At 50.9% G+C, this 15,261-nt stretch overlaps 1 protein-coding gene across 2 annotated transcripts in view; it reads left to right on the top strand.

The window, feature by feature from the left end:
• The window catches only part of Ush1c (USH1 protein network component harmonin), a 43,131-nt gene extending 34,654 nt beyond the window's left edge, over nucleotides 1-8,477 (top strand). Inside the window, exons 16-21 of one of the 2 annotated variants that reach the window (XM_048788446.1) lie at nucleotides 967-1,008; nucleotides 1,466-1,519; nucleotides 1,808-1,907; nucleotides 4,379-4,488; nucleotides 5,824-5,879; nucleotides 8,025-8,477. In XM_048788446.1, coding sequence (XP_048644403.1) covers nucleotides 967-1,008; nucleotides 1,466-1,519; nucleotides 1,808-1,907; nucleotides 4,379-4,488; nucleotides 5,824-5,879; nucleotides 8,025-8,037 — 375 coding nt within the window. In that variant the 3' untranslated portion in view covers nucleotides 8,038-8,477. The other variant, XM_015504603.2, reaches the window with a different exon arrangement.
• Nucleotides 8,478-15,261: the final 6,784 nt, after the last annotated feature.

Genomic DNA, 15,261 nt, shown 5'->3' with positions numbered 1-15,261 from the left:
CCAAAAAAAAAAAAAAAAAAAACAAAAAACCTCTGCCCACAGGACCCAGGGGATGTTTGGTGTGATCTAGGGAACTGTGTGCTGAGGGGGCTCTGCTCAGTCCCGTGGTCTGTGCGGGCACCCGCACAAGGCTCTACTTGGCTCCAATCTTGGCTTTGCTGTCCTCCTTAGCATCCTGGCCCTTGGGCCTGCGATGCCTCAGGCTCTACTTGCTGTGTGAGGAAGCTGTGTGTTCTGGCTCTGCCCCTTTCCTCCCATTGCCTTGTTTCTAATCTTGGGGACAACTGTCCCCACAGTAACCTCATTGAGCCAGGGCCACAGAGCTGTGTGTCTTCCTTCCTCCCCTGGATAAAGGGCCAGCCTGGGGCCTCTCGCTTCCTAGATCCGGTAAGAACAGTGCCAGGCACCAGGCCAGCAGTCTCGCAACCACCACCTTCTTCCCCTTTGCCTCCCTCAAGTCGCCTTGTGGCTGGCTTCCCTGGTCAGAGCAGCCTCTTGCACAGGACTGGCCCTCCTGTGGGGTTAGTGCACTGGGTGGAGAAGCACCCATTCTCATCCACCAGGACCTGGGTATGCCCTCAAGTGGGGACTTGGAAGGGATGAGGTATGGCCTGAAAGGTCTGAGACCAAAGGTGAGACTCAGCAGGACAGGCACTGCTGCCCAGATGTCCAGACATCACCAGTATACTACAGCCACAGATGCCCACCCCCTAGACCATACAGGGACAGGGCTGCACTCCTCCAAATGCTTCCTGCAGCTTCCAGCCTGCCCCCTGAGCACCGGGCTCTGGCTGCCAGCCTCCTCTCTGCAGTCCTGTCCTGGTCACTTCTGCCCCTACCCTCTCCCAGCCTCTGACCCTTGGATTTGCACCCATTCCCTCTCTTTCTTCTCGGCCCTGAGCTTGTTTCTGCAGTGACCTGCAAGGACCTCCTTTCGGTTGACTAAAGCTGTACCTTTGCTTCCAGGATTTCCGGAAATATGAGGAAGGTTTTGACCCCTACTCTATGGTAAGGGGTAACCCTCCTTCCCTGAGTGAAGCTGAGGGTGTTTGATGATGATGGTTTGGGGGCCCTGGGATCCCAAGGATGTGGTGGGGCACATGAGTAGCCCCGGGGGATACCCCAGCTGCTCTTTCCTATCAGGGCTCCTTTCTGTATGGGGTGTGTGTGTGTGCATAGTGGGGACAGTGACACTTGCTGAGCACTACTGTGCACCAGCCTCTGGTGTAGTTACGAGGCCTGCTCTTGCCCAGTCCTCACGATTATCCTGAAAGAATGGATCTGGGGCTTGTGTGGCCGAGTGTGTGATGTGTCCATCATCCCTCGAAGGGCTGGGGACCCCCAGTTGAAGACCAATGGGGAAGGTTCCCCTTGCTGTGTACTCTATGGGGCCCAGTGTCCTCCAGGCTTCCTGCTCCCCAGCACCCTTCAGGAGAGTCAAAGCTTCCCTTTCTTTTCCCCCTAGTTCACCCCAGAGCAGATCCTAGGGAAGGACGTCCGGCTCCTGCGCATCAAGAAGGTATGTGGGCACATGGAGGAGGTGGGGCAGCTACCATCCTTCTCTGCTCCTGCTCCTGCCTCCTTGGTTCCCTGACACTGCTGCTCCCAAGGTGACTCCCAGGTGACCTCTCAAATCCTCACTATTGCTTCCCTCTGTGGTGGTCCCAAGCCCACTTTCTCCCCCATGCACTGCCATTGGCCCATGCTTTCTCCTGCTCTTGAGGCTCTGTGGAGAGGCTCCTCAGTGCCCAAGTGCCCACAGGTTATTGTCTGCGTGGGCCCCTCAGACTTGTTTTCCTCCAACCAGGAGGGATCCTTAGACCTGGCCCTGGAAGGTGGCGTGGATTCCCCAGTTGGGAAGGTGGTTGTCTCAGCTGTGTATGAGGGGGGAGCTGCTGAGCGACATGGTGAGTGGGGACCGGTCACCCCCCATTTGGGCATAGTATGATGGCTCTACACAAGACCCCCAGGAAAGCAGACAGTTCCCTGCTTTGGGCAGGCTGACCATTCTCGAGAGCACCAGGTCTATCCAGGCAGCCATCTATCCAATCTCAGATGTGTCCCGAGGGCCTGCCACGGTGCCAGTGGGCACCCGGCGTAAGCAGATGCCACTCTGCCTTCTAAGCTAGTGGCAGAAATACGCTCAGAATTTCCAGATGTAATAACAGTGTGGTCCGCTAAGGGTGGGCAGGGAACTAAGGAGGTCTGGGAGGTCGTGGGGTCCTGAAGGGCCCCTACCCACCAGGGGGAGGTGACACTGGGAAGGCTCCCTGGGAGGGCAGTCGTGAACCAAGCCTTGAAAGGTGAATCAAGACCAGTCTGTGAAAGGGAGAGAGGGCTTTCCAGCAGAAGGGAACCGCACCAGGGAAATGGGAGAGAGACCATCCAAACCAAACCTGCCCTTCAGTGACAACAGTCTGTCAGGCACTAACCATGCACCAGTGTAAGTGAGTGAGTGACGGGCACCCAGCCCTGTGTCCGGGTGTTTCACTTGGACTAATCCATTTAATCCTCACACCACCCTGGGAGGTGTTGTTGTTATTCTCATTTTGCAGCTTAGGAAACTGAGGCACAGAGAGGTCCAAGTACTCCTTCAAGGACACAGAGCAGGTAAAAGGTGGAGGTAAAAGGACTTGAGTCTAGGCACCTGGCCATTTGGCTTTACTGCCAGTGAAAGTGCCACCTCTGCTGCAGGTTTCCACAGCCTCACCTGCTCTGAGAGGGCCAAAGGACCTATGTCTCGCATGAGGCAGATCTTACTTTGCCATTGTTCTCTTTTCAACAAAAAACACCCTCTGCTGATGAGGGAGGCCTCTGTGGACCCAGGCTCTGTCTCTTGCTTCACAGGATCCACTGAAGCAGGGGACTGAAGGGAAAGGTTCCCAGTGGCTGGCAGCCTGACTGCTGTGTTCACCAAGGCGGGTGGGCACACAGGGAGCCCAGGGCACAATCCAGTCCTGCCATCATGGCCTCAGTGGCCTTGGGTCTCTCCCAGCCACGCTGTGACCCTCACCTCAGCTCTGGGCAGGGGCCTCCTCTGTCTTCATTTCTGTACTAATTGAGGGAGGGACTGCAGCTTGGCTCAGGAGGCCACCTATCTCTGCATCTGGCAGGGAGAGAGGACCAGGAAGGATAGTGGCTCTTCCTGTCACTCCCAATTTACAAAGCCCTGTTGCCCCTGAGGTGCCATCTTGGATCTGTACAAAATGAAAACGTGGAAGTCACTTACCTTAGTCCCTCTGTCCGAGGGAAACTGCTGTCTACAGTCTGATCCCATGCTGCTTTGGACATCCAAGCAGCTGGTGGACGTTTCCAAATGCATGCTTGTTTCGAGCTACCAAGGCTGCCATCTCAGTAACACACCGTGTTCCTATGGCCTTCAGGCCCACAAGGCCTCCCTCTGCATGATCTCAGCGTAACACAGAGATAGATGTTCTGTGGACATTGGGACTAGGAGACCTTCCTAAAAAACGGAAGTTCAAGAGGTCGGGGAAACCATGTACAGTCTGTCCACTTGAGAACCACAGTGCGCAGGATCCTAGTCAAGGCTCTGACGAGATAATAACTGATAAAAACTGTTTGGATACTAATCGGTTCCTCCTAAAATTAGAAGATCACAAGACGGTTATGCAGAAACGTCTTTTAACACCATTCATTTATTCAACAAATATCCAATTGAGTTCCTACTTGTGCAAGATATTCCTTGAAGGGCTGAAGATAAAGTAGTGAACCAAAAAAGATAAGTCCTATCCTCAGGAAGCTGACAGCACAATGGGAGGGACCATCAACAAACAGGAAAGAAGCAGATTATGATTACAGATTGTGTGCTGTGCAGGAAAAGACCAGGGTGCCGCGAGAGAATGGCAGGAGGAGCTGCCTTCAATTGGGTGCAGTCAGGGAAGCCCCCTTTCAGATCTAGAAGAGAAGAAAGAGAGGGGAATGGAACAGTCCACAACAGTCCTGCTCCAGGCAGGAAAGAGCACCGGCAGGCTGGGGAGGGGGAGGGTCAAGCCAGCCAGCATGGCTGCACATCAGGGAGGCCCAACCCACAGAACCAACTCGTGTCTAATAACCCGGCTGGAAATGCAGGTGTGTCTCCTCTGCAGTAGCTGCCGCCTGTGCAGGAGCCAAGTAGCAGTGTGTCCTCACTGGTGTCCCAGTTCCACTGAGCAGGGTTGAGGCTCAGGGAGGAAATGCCTTTGAGTATCCAAGTAACTAAGTGTGCTGTTGACCCTCGCACTTTCCGAGCCACGCGAGCTCTCAGTTCCCAGGGCCCAGCCTCTTCTGTGGCCCCCACAGTGGCTCTCCCTTTGCCCAGTCCTGGCCCAATCCGTGTCCCATGTAGCCCAGTTGGCCAATCAGCTTCATCTTCCTGCAGGTGGCATTGTGAAAGGAGATGAGATCATGGCAATCAATGGCAAGATCGTGACAGACTACACCCTGGCTGAGGCAGAGGCCACCCTGCAGAAGGCCTGGAATCAGGGTGGGGTAAGAATGAGCCCTCTCCCCGCTCCCTCACCTGCCTGCCTCTGACCTGGTCTCTGAAGCCAGGCCTTACAGTTGGGGAGCCCCATCACAGGACGGGTATCCATGGTCCACACCCCTGTCCAGCCAATGAACTAAATCTGACAGGATAGGACTCAGGAAATTAAATATCAATTCCTGACCTTGAGTCCGAAAAGCTAATGGAACAAACACAGATTCTGGAACTCTGGACATGGCTATGCTCCCAAGAAAAAGACTTACGGTCTTCACTGAGTGTACACTGAATAGGAATCAAAAGAGTTGGGAGTTCGAGAAATCAAAAGAAAGCATTAATAGTAAATGGTCCAGGATGAAGAGAGGCTGGGTGGTAGTCTGCTCTGTGTGCATTACACACCCAACTGGATCAGGGCCACCACATGAGATCTCTCACAGGCTGTGCTATGCACAATCTGAGGGGGACACCCTCCTACAGACCATAGTGTGAATGGTGCCCACTCATGTTGTGCAATGCACAACCCGTGCAACTGTATGCAGGCAGCCGAGCCTGAGGTATTAAGTTCAGTGCCGAGGAAGCTGACCAGATGGGCCTGGGACCCACATGAAGGAATGTGGAGAAGAGAAGACTCACGGGTAACATGATGACTGACTGATTTTCTGAAGGGTTGTATTAGGGAAGAGAGAGTAGAAGTATTGCTGTGATTCTTGAGGGTAGACCCTGGATTGGAGGGAGGGAGGGAGGTCCTGGGGAGGTAAAGATCCCAGCTCAATCTAGGAGCCATGGCATGGCACAGGGCCCAGTGCAATTTCCAGAACTCTTCAATGGATGCACCCAAGCCCAGGACAGACACTGATGGGCACACCGAGAATGGCAGTGATATGCTTGAGGGGACTCAGAGTGAGAACTCGAAGGCCAGGCCCAACGTTCCCCAGTTGTCTGTGCCTCTGATTTGTCTGGGGAGCTTGTTAGAAATGCTTTTCCAGGCCCACCGCAGACCATCAGCAGCCAGGCCAATGAGTCTACACACTTTAAAAATTCCCTCAAGTGATTCTGAGGTTGCTGCCTGGCCCTGGTCCACAGGTTGGCACTTGGGGACACAGGGTCATCTGAGGGTCCTGCACATCCTATGATTGGGAACCTAAGAGCCTAGAAATTTCTCCAGAGCACGGAAGCCACAGTGGAGCCAAACCCACCAGGAGGACCTCCAGCCCTTCCCGCCCCCACTTCCCCCTGGGAAGAGGCCTGGTTGGCTGATCCTGACTCAGGAGTGGGAAGGAGCATGGGGCAGATGTGCCACCCACCCCTGAGCGTGCCCACAGCTGCCCGGCTTCTCCCCACAGGACTGGATCGACCTTGTTGTTGCCGTCTGTCCCCCCAAGGAATACGACGATGAGCTGTAAGTGTGTGCTCGCCATTGGCCCCTGCCTGCTCCTTCTCCTCCTCCTCTACAATCTGGGACACCTTCTTCAGCCAGAAAGAATACCAGACACACATCTGCCACCAGGCAGAGAGCCCAGGGCCAGAGTATCCCTGGAAGGAAGTCGCTGTCCTCAGGTGGCATCAGAGCTGCCTCCCGGGTATCTGGTCCAAATTCTTTACATATAGGCTCATGGTCTCAGATCAAGTAAAAGTACACAGTGAAATCAGGACTAGCACTCAGGATTTTTAATTCCCCACTCAGAACTTTATCCCCCATTCCCTTATCAGATGAAGATTCCCTTCACTCTCTGGAAGGTCTTTCTTATGTCTAACCATATTCACAAATGCTGCATCTCCAGACAGCAAAGACCACAGGCTCTTGTCTCTATCCTGAGGGCTCTCCAAGGAGCTTTGGCCCAGTCTGTCCTTCCCTGTGATTCCCTCGGTCTGTCTATATCTGGGTGGGCCTTTCTCTGTCCTTCCTGTCTCTCCTTCTTCCCCATCCTTCTCCCTCCCCACCTGCCTCTTTCCCATCACCCCTCTCCCCTCTCTCTCTTGCCCTCTCCTTTGCTTGCTCTCTGCTTCTCTATCCCTGCCTCTGCATGCATTTTTACCTCTCTGCCTCCGTGGCCTCTCACCTGTGTCCTCACCACATCACATCACCTCCCTCCCCATCACTAACACACCCTGCCTTGCCTGTCGTGGGCATGCCTGCTGCCTCCCTCTGCTCAGCAAAGCCTGAATCCCTCTTATGTCTTGGAGGAATCAGGATCTGGCTGCTCCTAACTCTGGAGCTCAGGGCTTAGACAGGACCAAGGTGGAGGGCGAGGTCTGGCAGAGCTCTGCCCAGGAGTAACCAAGCCCTTTTTCTTTCCTGCTCTGCTCTGCACATGTAGCTCTTCTCTTCCCTCCTCTGCAGCAGAAAGTCCCCAGCCAGTCCGAAAGCTCCTTGAAGACCATACTCCCGTGTACAGACACGGGTTCCTCCTGCAGCTGGAGCCCACGGTGAATAGGTGGCCTCAGGGCCCCATCTGTCCATGCTGCGTGCAGTGGCCATGTGCTGCCCACGCTGCTGGCAGGTTCTTTGGACTGGCATCTGGAGGGGACATGAAGCACACTGCCCCTGAAGTGCCTCCGGGGTCTGCTGTCAGTCACTCTGAAACTCTGTGGGACTCAAGGGAGTGTGCAGAACCTAGTCTGGAGCACTGGGTGGGATCTGGGTGTCCTGATGCACACAGTCCTTGGGACCTGACCCATGCAGCACCCAAATGAACAGGGTGGAACATTGAGCATGGCTCCCTGCTGGCACAGATGGTGCCTGGAGCCAGGTGTGCTGTGCTGGGAGAGACCCCACGAAGTCCAGTCTGAATTTCCTCCCAGAGGTGTCCTCACCAAACGTTTCTCCTTTCCTGGGAATGCAGCCCTGTTGGGACCCCTGCTTCACCCATGGAGGGAGTGGATTCCCTGCTCGGGCAGAGCCAGGGCTGTTGATAGGTCTTTAAGGCTCGTCCAAAGAACCAGGGTTGGTGGATTAGAGTTGCTCGTGTCGTGTTGTGCCCTACAAAGGCCTGAGTCCTGCTCAGACCAACTGTCCTTTGCAATCTCCCTCCCTTGATCCAGGCTCTAACTGTGGAACACAAGGTAGATCTCAGCCTTGGAATGTGTTTCCCACCCTGGGCCAGGTGGCTGTGAAGCTGGTGTTGGAGGTGACCCGAACCCATAGCTAGCAGCGTCTGGGGCCAAGCCAAGCCTGACTTGTTGATTTTTCTGTTATAAATTTCCCAAAACATTAGGGCCTCCTGTTCCCAAGACAGCTGGCCTGCTGTACAGTGACATCTGGGGGGACCTAAGTGATCTGTATTTTCTGTCACTTACTCTTAGCAAGAGACCCTCCCCTCTTCCTCTTGGTCCTTCCCCCACCCCTGTCCCTGGTGTCTCTGCTACTTTATTCCTGGCCTCCTGTGTGCTGTGACTTTGGCTGGTGTGCAGCTGCCTGGAGTTACACCAAGAGGGGCCTCCAGGGATTGGCAAGGCCTCGTGCTACCAGGGTGGGGCTTTGCCCTTGGCAGAGTGCCACTCACAAGACCTGCACCTTCCTGGTTTGTTTCCTCTTCCTCCACAGGACTTTCTTCTGAAGTCCAGAGAGAGAAAACAAATTCATCCCTAGAAGACAGTGAGCGCTGGACTCAACCCCTGAACATAAAGCCGGCAACCAGTCTTGAGAGACCTGCCGCATGTACCAGAAGACATTCCCAAACTTGTCACCAGTACCCAGGAACTCCAAATCCCTTTGACCTGGAACTAGGCTTGGCCAAGGAACACTCCTAAAAGCCAACGTGGAGGGGAGGGAGTGTTCAGGAGGAGGTCTCAGTGCCCTCTTTTCTGCCCCCACCTTGGAACGTTTAGTCTCTCCCAGCTCTGGGGGTGCCTCCCTCGAGCCCTAATCAGACCCGATTCCTCAGTTTCTTCTCTCCACCATCCCTCTCTTCTCTCTTTTGTTGTAATTGCTTCTAGGATTGTTACTGCAAATCTTACTCTGAGCTCATTAATAAAATAAACAGACTTCTTTTCCGGCTTATGTGAGTGAATATGGATTTAGGCAGCAGATTGAAGGCTGTCAAATAAAATGCCAAGGTTTGGACCCTTACTCAAGAGTGAGAGTCAGATCCAATGCTCTGTATTGGGCCCACCAACATGAAAGAGGTGATCCAGTGGCCAGGCCTCTTGGTAACAAGGACCAGGGATCCTCACTCCAGAGACAAGTGGGTGGTAAAAGTCTAGTCATCTCAGGGAAATCCGAGGCCCAGAGATATGATGTCCCTAAGAATTAGAAATGGAAAGTGGTTCTGGTGTAAGGTGTCCTGGAAGGCCAGCTCTCTCAGACCCTCGGTGGCTTCCTCACGCCTCTCAACTTCTCAGCCAGCCTTCCATCTCTGCCTCTGATTCTGGCCTGGCACACATAGTAGGTGCCAGCGAGTATGGCTCCCTCCTTGTATCTTGGCAATTCCTAGGCCAAGTTGAGATACTTGTCCTAGGTCACACAGTGAAGAGGAAATAGAGCCGAGATTCCAGTTCAGTTATTCTGGCTCCACCGTATAGAGCAGGGTGACCTCTCACTTCCTGAGATCTCAGCTTGAACACGGCCATCATCTTCCTGACTCTAGAGAACTTTCCAGCCACAGCTCCGCTCCCACCTGGCACTGTCTAATTGGACCAGTTCACCTGAGAGGCAGTCCTTGGTTCAGGGACAATTCCAGGCCCAATCAGCTGTGGTCATGGACAGCAGCCAGGTGGAGGAATTCCCTCTGTTTTCTCTGGGAGAGATTAAACGTTCCAAGGTGGGGGCAGAAAAGAGAGCACAGACTTAGTTATCTCCTCAACGGAGGCCAAGTCCTGGTGACCTCCTAATAACTGGCTCCCAGAGACAGCAGCCAGGTGGAGGAATTCCCTCTGTTTTCTTCTCTAGCACCTGGCTTGGCCCTGGAGGTGATTCCTAAGCCAAGATACAAAGAGGGAGCCATATTTGCTGGCACCTTCTATGTGCTAGGCCGTACTCTTGTGTCTGCCATCTCCAACTGCAATGACTGGGAGTAGTACACAGCCTTCCCAGGAGCCCCATGGTGAGAACCAACAACCTGAGAGCCTTGGCCATGTGCAAGGTACTGGTCTAAGCACTGAGCTCAGTTACTACCCTCAGTAATCTTGAGGTAGTCGCCATTAATATCATCAACTCGATTTTATTAAGAGAAGATTGATGTATAAAGAGGTTTAGGGACTTGTCCTAGGTCACATGGTGAAGAGGAAGTGGCACTGAGATTCCAGTCCAGTTATTCTGGCTCCACCATATAGAGCAGGGCGAGCCTCCTCAAATGCCTCAAATTCCAGACTGCTGGCCGAACAATGCTCCCCACAAAGGAAGGACAATTAATATTCTGCTGCTCCTCTTGTGACCTACAAATACTGCTGCTAGTCCTTCCCCTTGAGACGCCTAGAATCTTACACGTACCAGCTGTTCTTACTTTTTGACACCTCCGAGTGAATGAGTTCTTCTGTGCTTATCAGGACTTGATGAGTGAGACAAAGAAGAGGGCTTTGAGCCCCTGGTTAAAGAAGGGCAGGAAAGGTATGTTGCTGGATAGAGCAGGAAGGGAGACTGATAGGAGAAGAGGGACATGGGTGACATTAAGTCCTGAGTCATAAGATCCTCTAGGATTGGCAGGGTGTGTGGGCTACAATGAGCCTCATCATTGTCATCAAAGAAATCAACTCCCTTTAAAAAGTTGGCCCATATTGAGCCCAAAGCAGCCCTCCCCAGCAGACTAATTGACATTAATCAGGTTAAGAAGTGGAAAGATCCAGAGAATGTGTATAAAGTGGGGACCTAAAGCAGTTCCTTACTCTGCTTTAGAGGCCACAACAAACAGGGCTGAGGCCAGAGTCCACAGGGGGACTGGGTCCGACCTAGGGATCCGCTTCAGTGACCAAGACTGAGCATGAAGGACTAAAACCTGTTTAGGCCAAGGACTGTCCAGGTGCTGTTGGTTTCCCCCTGTGCAGGGCAGGATCTCTGCCTCTATCCCAGCACTCTAACCAGCCACCAGGCAGTGGCTAGCAACACATCAAAACTGGCCTGCAGGATGACCCTAGGTTGCCACCCTAGAATCTAACCCTCACCATCTAGATATTTGGGAAAACCATGTTCAAGGAGGGGTGCCTTGTCAGGTCCCCCAGGTTGGTGGGAGAGCTGCCCTTTCTACTGCCCCACACAGTGGAAACACAGACCTAAGAGGCTAGGAATTCGAGAATGCCCTTTGACTCTGAACTTTTGGCATTCTGTCCATCTCATTGAAGCTGCTTCCCACGCCAGTCCCCAGGGTTTGCAGAGCCGACTTCAAGCCTCTCACCTCTCTCTGGCAGTCGGGTGAAAGGGCTGAGTGTATGGCCTCTGCTTTTGAGATGCTCCCTTTGGGCCTGCGTGGGCTGGGAAGCTTGTTCCCACCCGGTTCCAGCCCATTTCTCAAGTCTCAGATTTGGATAAGAATCTGTTTCCAGAGATGAGAACCCTGTTCTCTCCTGTCCCTGTAGTGACACTTCCTGATCCCTGGGGCCCAGGCTGGCTATAATTCTGTGAGAACCAGAAGGGACAGACTCGGGCCACTGGGGGAGGCAGGTGGAGCTGCCTGATGCAGGGATTAGATAGAGGCAAGAGTTGTCCTCCTGAGGTCTGGGGTTTGCAGTCCTGGAGTCCACACACCAGTCTTGGTAAGAATAAGATTGCTGTGAACCACAGGTGCTTCTGAGACTTACTGAGATCCAACCTCACATTGGTGTGAAAGTGATATGTGTCCAGTGGAAACCAAAAACTTTGAATTTTGGTCCTTTCCCACGTGCTAGCAATGCATGTGGTACAGTACTCTCCAGTGATGCTGGGAGGCAGCAGCGAGCCACAGCTGCAAGATTCCAAGAGGATATGACCCATTCTCTACCAAGCACTGGGTTGCTAGGTTATGAGGTTCAGTACATTAGGTGTCTTAAGTGCATTTTTGGCCTACAATATTTTCAACTTTTGATGGTGTTATAGTCGGGATCTGGAACGCCCCCAAAGGCCTGAATGTAAAAATTTAGTCCCCAGATTGGTGCTATTGGGAGATGGTGGAATCTTTAAGAAGTGGGACCTAATGAGAGCTTTTAGGTCTTTAGAGGATTATAGGTTTCTTCCTCTCTTTTTGGCTTTGTCTTTGAGGGTGACAGCTTCCTTCACAATACATTCCTGCCTTAATATGCTGCCTCACACAGGCCCCAAAGCAGTAGGTCCACCTGATCATGAACAGAGACTCCCAAACTGAGCCCAAATAAATTAAATTACTTTTTAAAATTACTTAGCTCAGATATTTTATTCCAGTAACAGAAGGCTCACTAACATAGAGGGGTTTATCAGGATGTAACCCCATTGTAAGTTGAGAGCATCTGAACCAGTTGTTTGCTATATGTCAAGCACTGTGCTAAGCTCTAATGTGTAATGACTCATTTAATCCTTACAATGAGGCAATGCTGTTGTCTTCACTGAGAAAACTGAGGCACCAAGGTTTTCAATAACATGCCTGAGGTTAAATAGTAAGAGGCAGAGCCAGGATTGACCCCAGGCAAGATGGCTCCAGGAGTCCATATCCATTAACCACTGTACTATTCTGCTTTGAGTAGATGAGAAATGACATACAAAATCTGGTTTCAAGAGCATCAGGAAAAAATTCTATCCAGAAAATAATTCCTCCCTGCTTCTATTTTCTCTCAGCTTCATTGTGTCTTCCACACTGTGGAGTGGGCCAGCTAAGGCTGAATGGGGTCACCTTTCTCCTGCTTGAAACTCTTTTAATGGCTCCCCCGCTATCCTCAGAACAAAGTCTAAACTTTTCTGTGGCATTCAGAGTCCTTCATCACCTGGCCCCTGACAACTTCTCCTGCCCTGTCTCTTTGCCAATCGCCTCCCTTTGCTTGGACCATATTAGACGTTTCAGTTTCCTGTGTATATCAAACTCCATCATTTCTCTGTGTCTTTGCACATACATGATCACTCTGCCAGGGGGCTTTGAACGCTCCCCAAGCTGACATGAACTTCCTGTGCATCCTTCAAGGCCCAAGCAGTTATAAAAGGAGAATACTGGGCCTGGCATGGACTGAGCACTGAGTGTGAGCTCACTGCTTCTTCCTGAGAGGGTCTCTTTGGGTTGCAAGAAACTGAAACCCAACTGAAGAGGATGATTTGAGTAAAAATCCAGTAGTATTTGATATCAGCTTTGGCTGAATCCAGAGGCTAAATATATATTTAAAGAGAGAGAATTTTTTTTTTAAGGATTTGACTCACACAATCGTGGGCACTAGCAAGTTCAAAATCTGCAAGGCAGGCCAGCAGGCTGGGGAACCAAGAAAGAGTTGATATTTGAACTCAAGTCCAAAGACAGTCTACTGGCAGAATTCCCTCTTCCCTGGGGGATATCAATCTTTTTTCTATTAAGGCTTTCAACTAATTGGATGAAGTCTACCTACATCATAGAGGGCAATTGCTCAAAGTCAGCTGACTTAGATGTTAATCTCATCCATTAGAGAATACCTTCACAGCCACATCTAGATATATTTGACCAAATATTTGGATACCATAGCCCAGCCGAGTTGGCATACAACATTTTAGGCTTTGTTCTCAGATGGGCTACTCTTACATGATGCCAAGACAGGCTTCATATTCAAACATATGCTACCAAGTAGTGTAGCCCCATGGAAAAAAGTACTACTCTGTCCTGAAGAGTTAGTCTTCAGGACTACTAAGAGTAGCTCTACATAGGGGCATGGCCATCCCTCATTAACCAGACCAGGCCACACAGCCACACAGGGAGCCAGAGGTTGGAGTCAGCCCCACGCCACCATGTGGATTAAATTAAGGGGAATGGTTGTTCCAAAGGTGAAGTTGGAGAGGTACCATAGAGAAGAGGAAATGGAGCTGAGCAGGCACTAGGGTGCCCACTAAAGGACCCCAGTCTCCAGAAGTCTACTTCCCCACTGCCCCACTCCTTGTCTTCTGTCCTTCCCTTTCTCCTCCCTGTGACCTACCCTGAGGCTCAGGGTGCCAGGGGCTCACTCCCTCAGTGGGTGGCCTCCACCAACTCCCACAGGGCCAGCTGATCTGCTACCACTCAGGGGCAAGACATGGGGAAATGAGGGGATCTGCTATGACCGCAGGACCCCCAGGGATGAGACACAGGGTTTCTAGCACTTGCTCTCCAATGTCCTGAGAAGTAAAAACTGAAATCTGACTTTAGTCACATTATTTAATCTCTATCTTAGTTTCCTCAGTTACAAAAGCATTTTGAATAGTACCCACTTCACAGAATTGTAAGGATCCAAACAAATAAAGTACTGAGAAACAGTTCTTGGCTCTCAAATTAATATGAGTGCTTTAAACATCTGGATAGATACTATGGGAAGAACAGGCTGGAGCCCATCCCCCTCCTGAGGATGGTGCTCCCTAAAGGTGGGTTTTGAGCAAAGAGCTGTGCCCCACCCTGCCTCTGTGCCCCACACCGGCACCTAGAGCAACTGTGGGGAGCTCTTCCTCCCTCTCTGCAAGCACTTCAAGTGCATAAAGTCCCTTATGCACCTTCCCCTGCTCTGGGGGAACAACCCTTGCTCCCTCCCAAGCCACCAACTGAGTGCATGTGTGTGTGCACAGATGGACATGTTGGGTTATTAACATTCATCTTTATTGATTTTATCCTGAATGTACACACAGATATAACAGAGACAGATTTCTTGTCAATTAACTTACAGTAAATAATAAGTATGTCAATCTCCTCTGCCCTGGATCTTACCCCTGGGATGATGTAATGAAAGTCAAAAGGAAGAGTCTCCTACATCAGTGGCCAGTGGCAAGACCCTCTATGAGTGAGATATGAGAAATAGTGGATTTTCTGTTTTTATATAGGAGATAGTCATGCCCCCTCCTCTCTCCAAGAGAAAGAGGGAAACAAACAACTTCACTTCTTTGAAAAGAAACAAAAAGAATTGTGGGCTCTCGTTCTAATTTTCTGGGATAAAAATACCTACGGAGACTGTGCCTAGTCTTCCTGGCAATTTGGGGGCTTAACCTAAGGCCCTAGTTTGTCTGTAACCTTTTGGCCTTCTTGGGGATCAGGGAAGTTTTATTATCTTTTTAAAAACTGCAGCAAATTCCATATAACATAAAACTTACTATCTTAATCATCCTTGTAGATTTACATTGTGGTGTGACCATTACCACCACCCCTCTTTAGAACTATTTCATCTTAAAAAACTAAAATTTCATAGCCATTAAACAGTAAAAGAATTGCTGGGTTTCTAGGCCCTGGCAACCCCCATTCTATTTTCTGTCTGTATAAATATGACTACTCTGGATACCTCATAGGAGTGGTGGCAGAGTAATTGCTTTTCGTGACTGTTTTCACTTATACAGTGTTCTCAAGATTCATCCACTGGTGGCATGTGTTGGAATTTCCTTCCTTTTTAAGGTGGAATAATAAATATTCCATTGGGTGTATATGCTACATTCTGTTTTACCAATCCATCTGTCAATGGACATTTGGGTTGCTCCCACCTTTTGGCTATTGTGAGGAGTGCTGCTGTCTACCACGTGGGTGTACAAATACCTCTTCAACATCCTGCTTTCAACTCGTTTAGAAACAGGCCTCACAGCAGAATTGCTGGGTACATTTTATTATCCATTGCAACAGAGCCATTACTGAATGGCTATAGGTGTAATTCTCACATTTGTGAGGGTTTAAATGCCTCTAGGGAAACGGAAAGCAAAAAAAAAAAAAAAAAAAAAAAAAAAA

Source organism: Marmota marmota, unplaced genomic scaffold, assembly GCF_001458135.2.
Source record: "Marmota marmota marmota unplaced genomic scaffold, marMar, whole genome shotgun sequence".
NCBI classification, from domain to species: domain Eukaryota; kingdom Metazoa; phylum Chordata; class Mammalia; order Rodentia; family Sciuridae; genus Marmota; species Marmota marmota.
The sequence above is the reverse complement of the archived record's forward strand: the minus strand, read 5'-3'. Positions and strand labels throughout refer to the sequence as shown.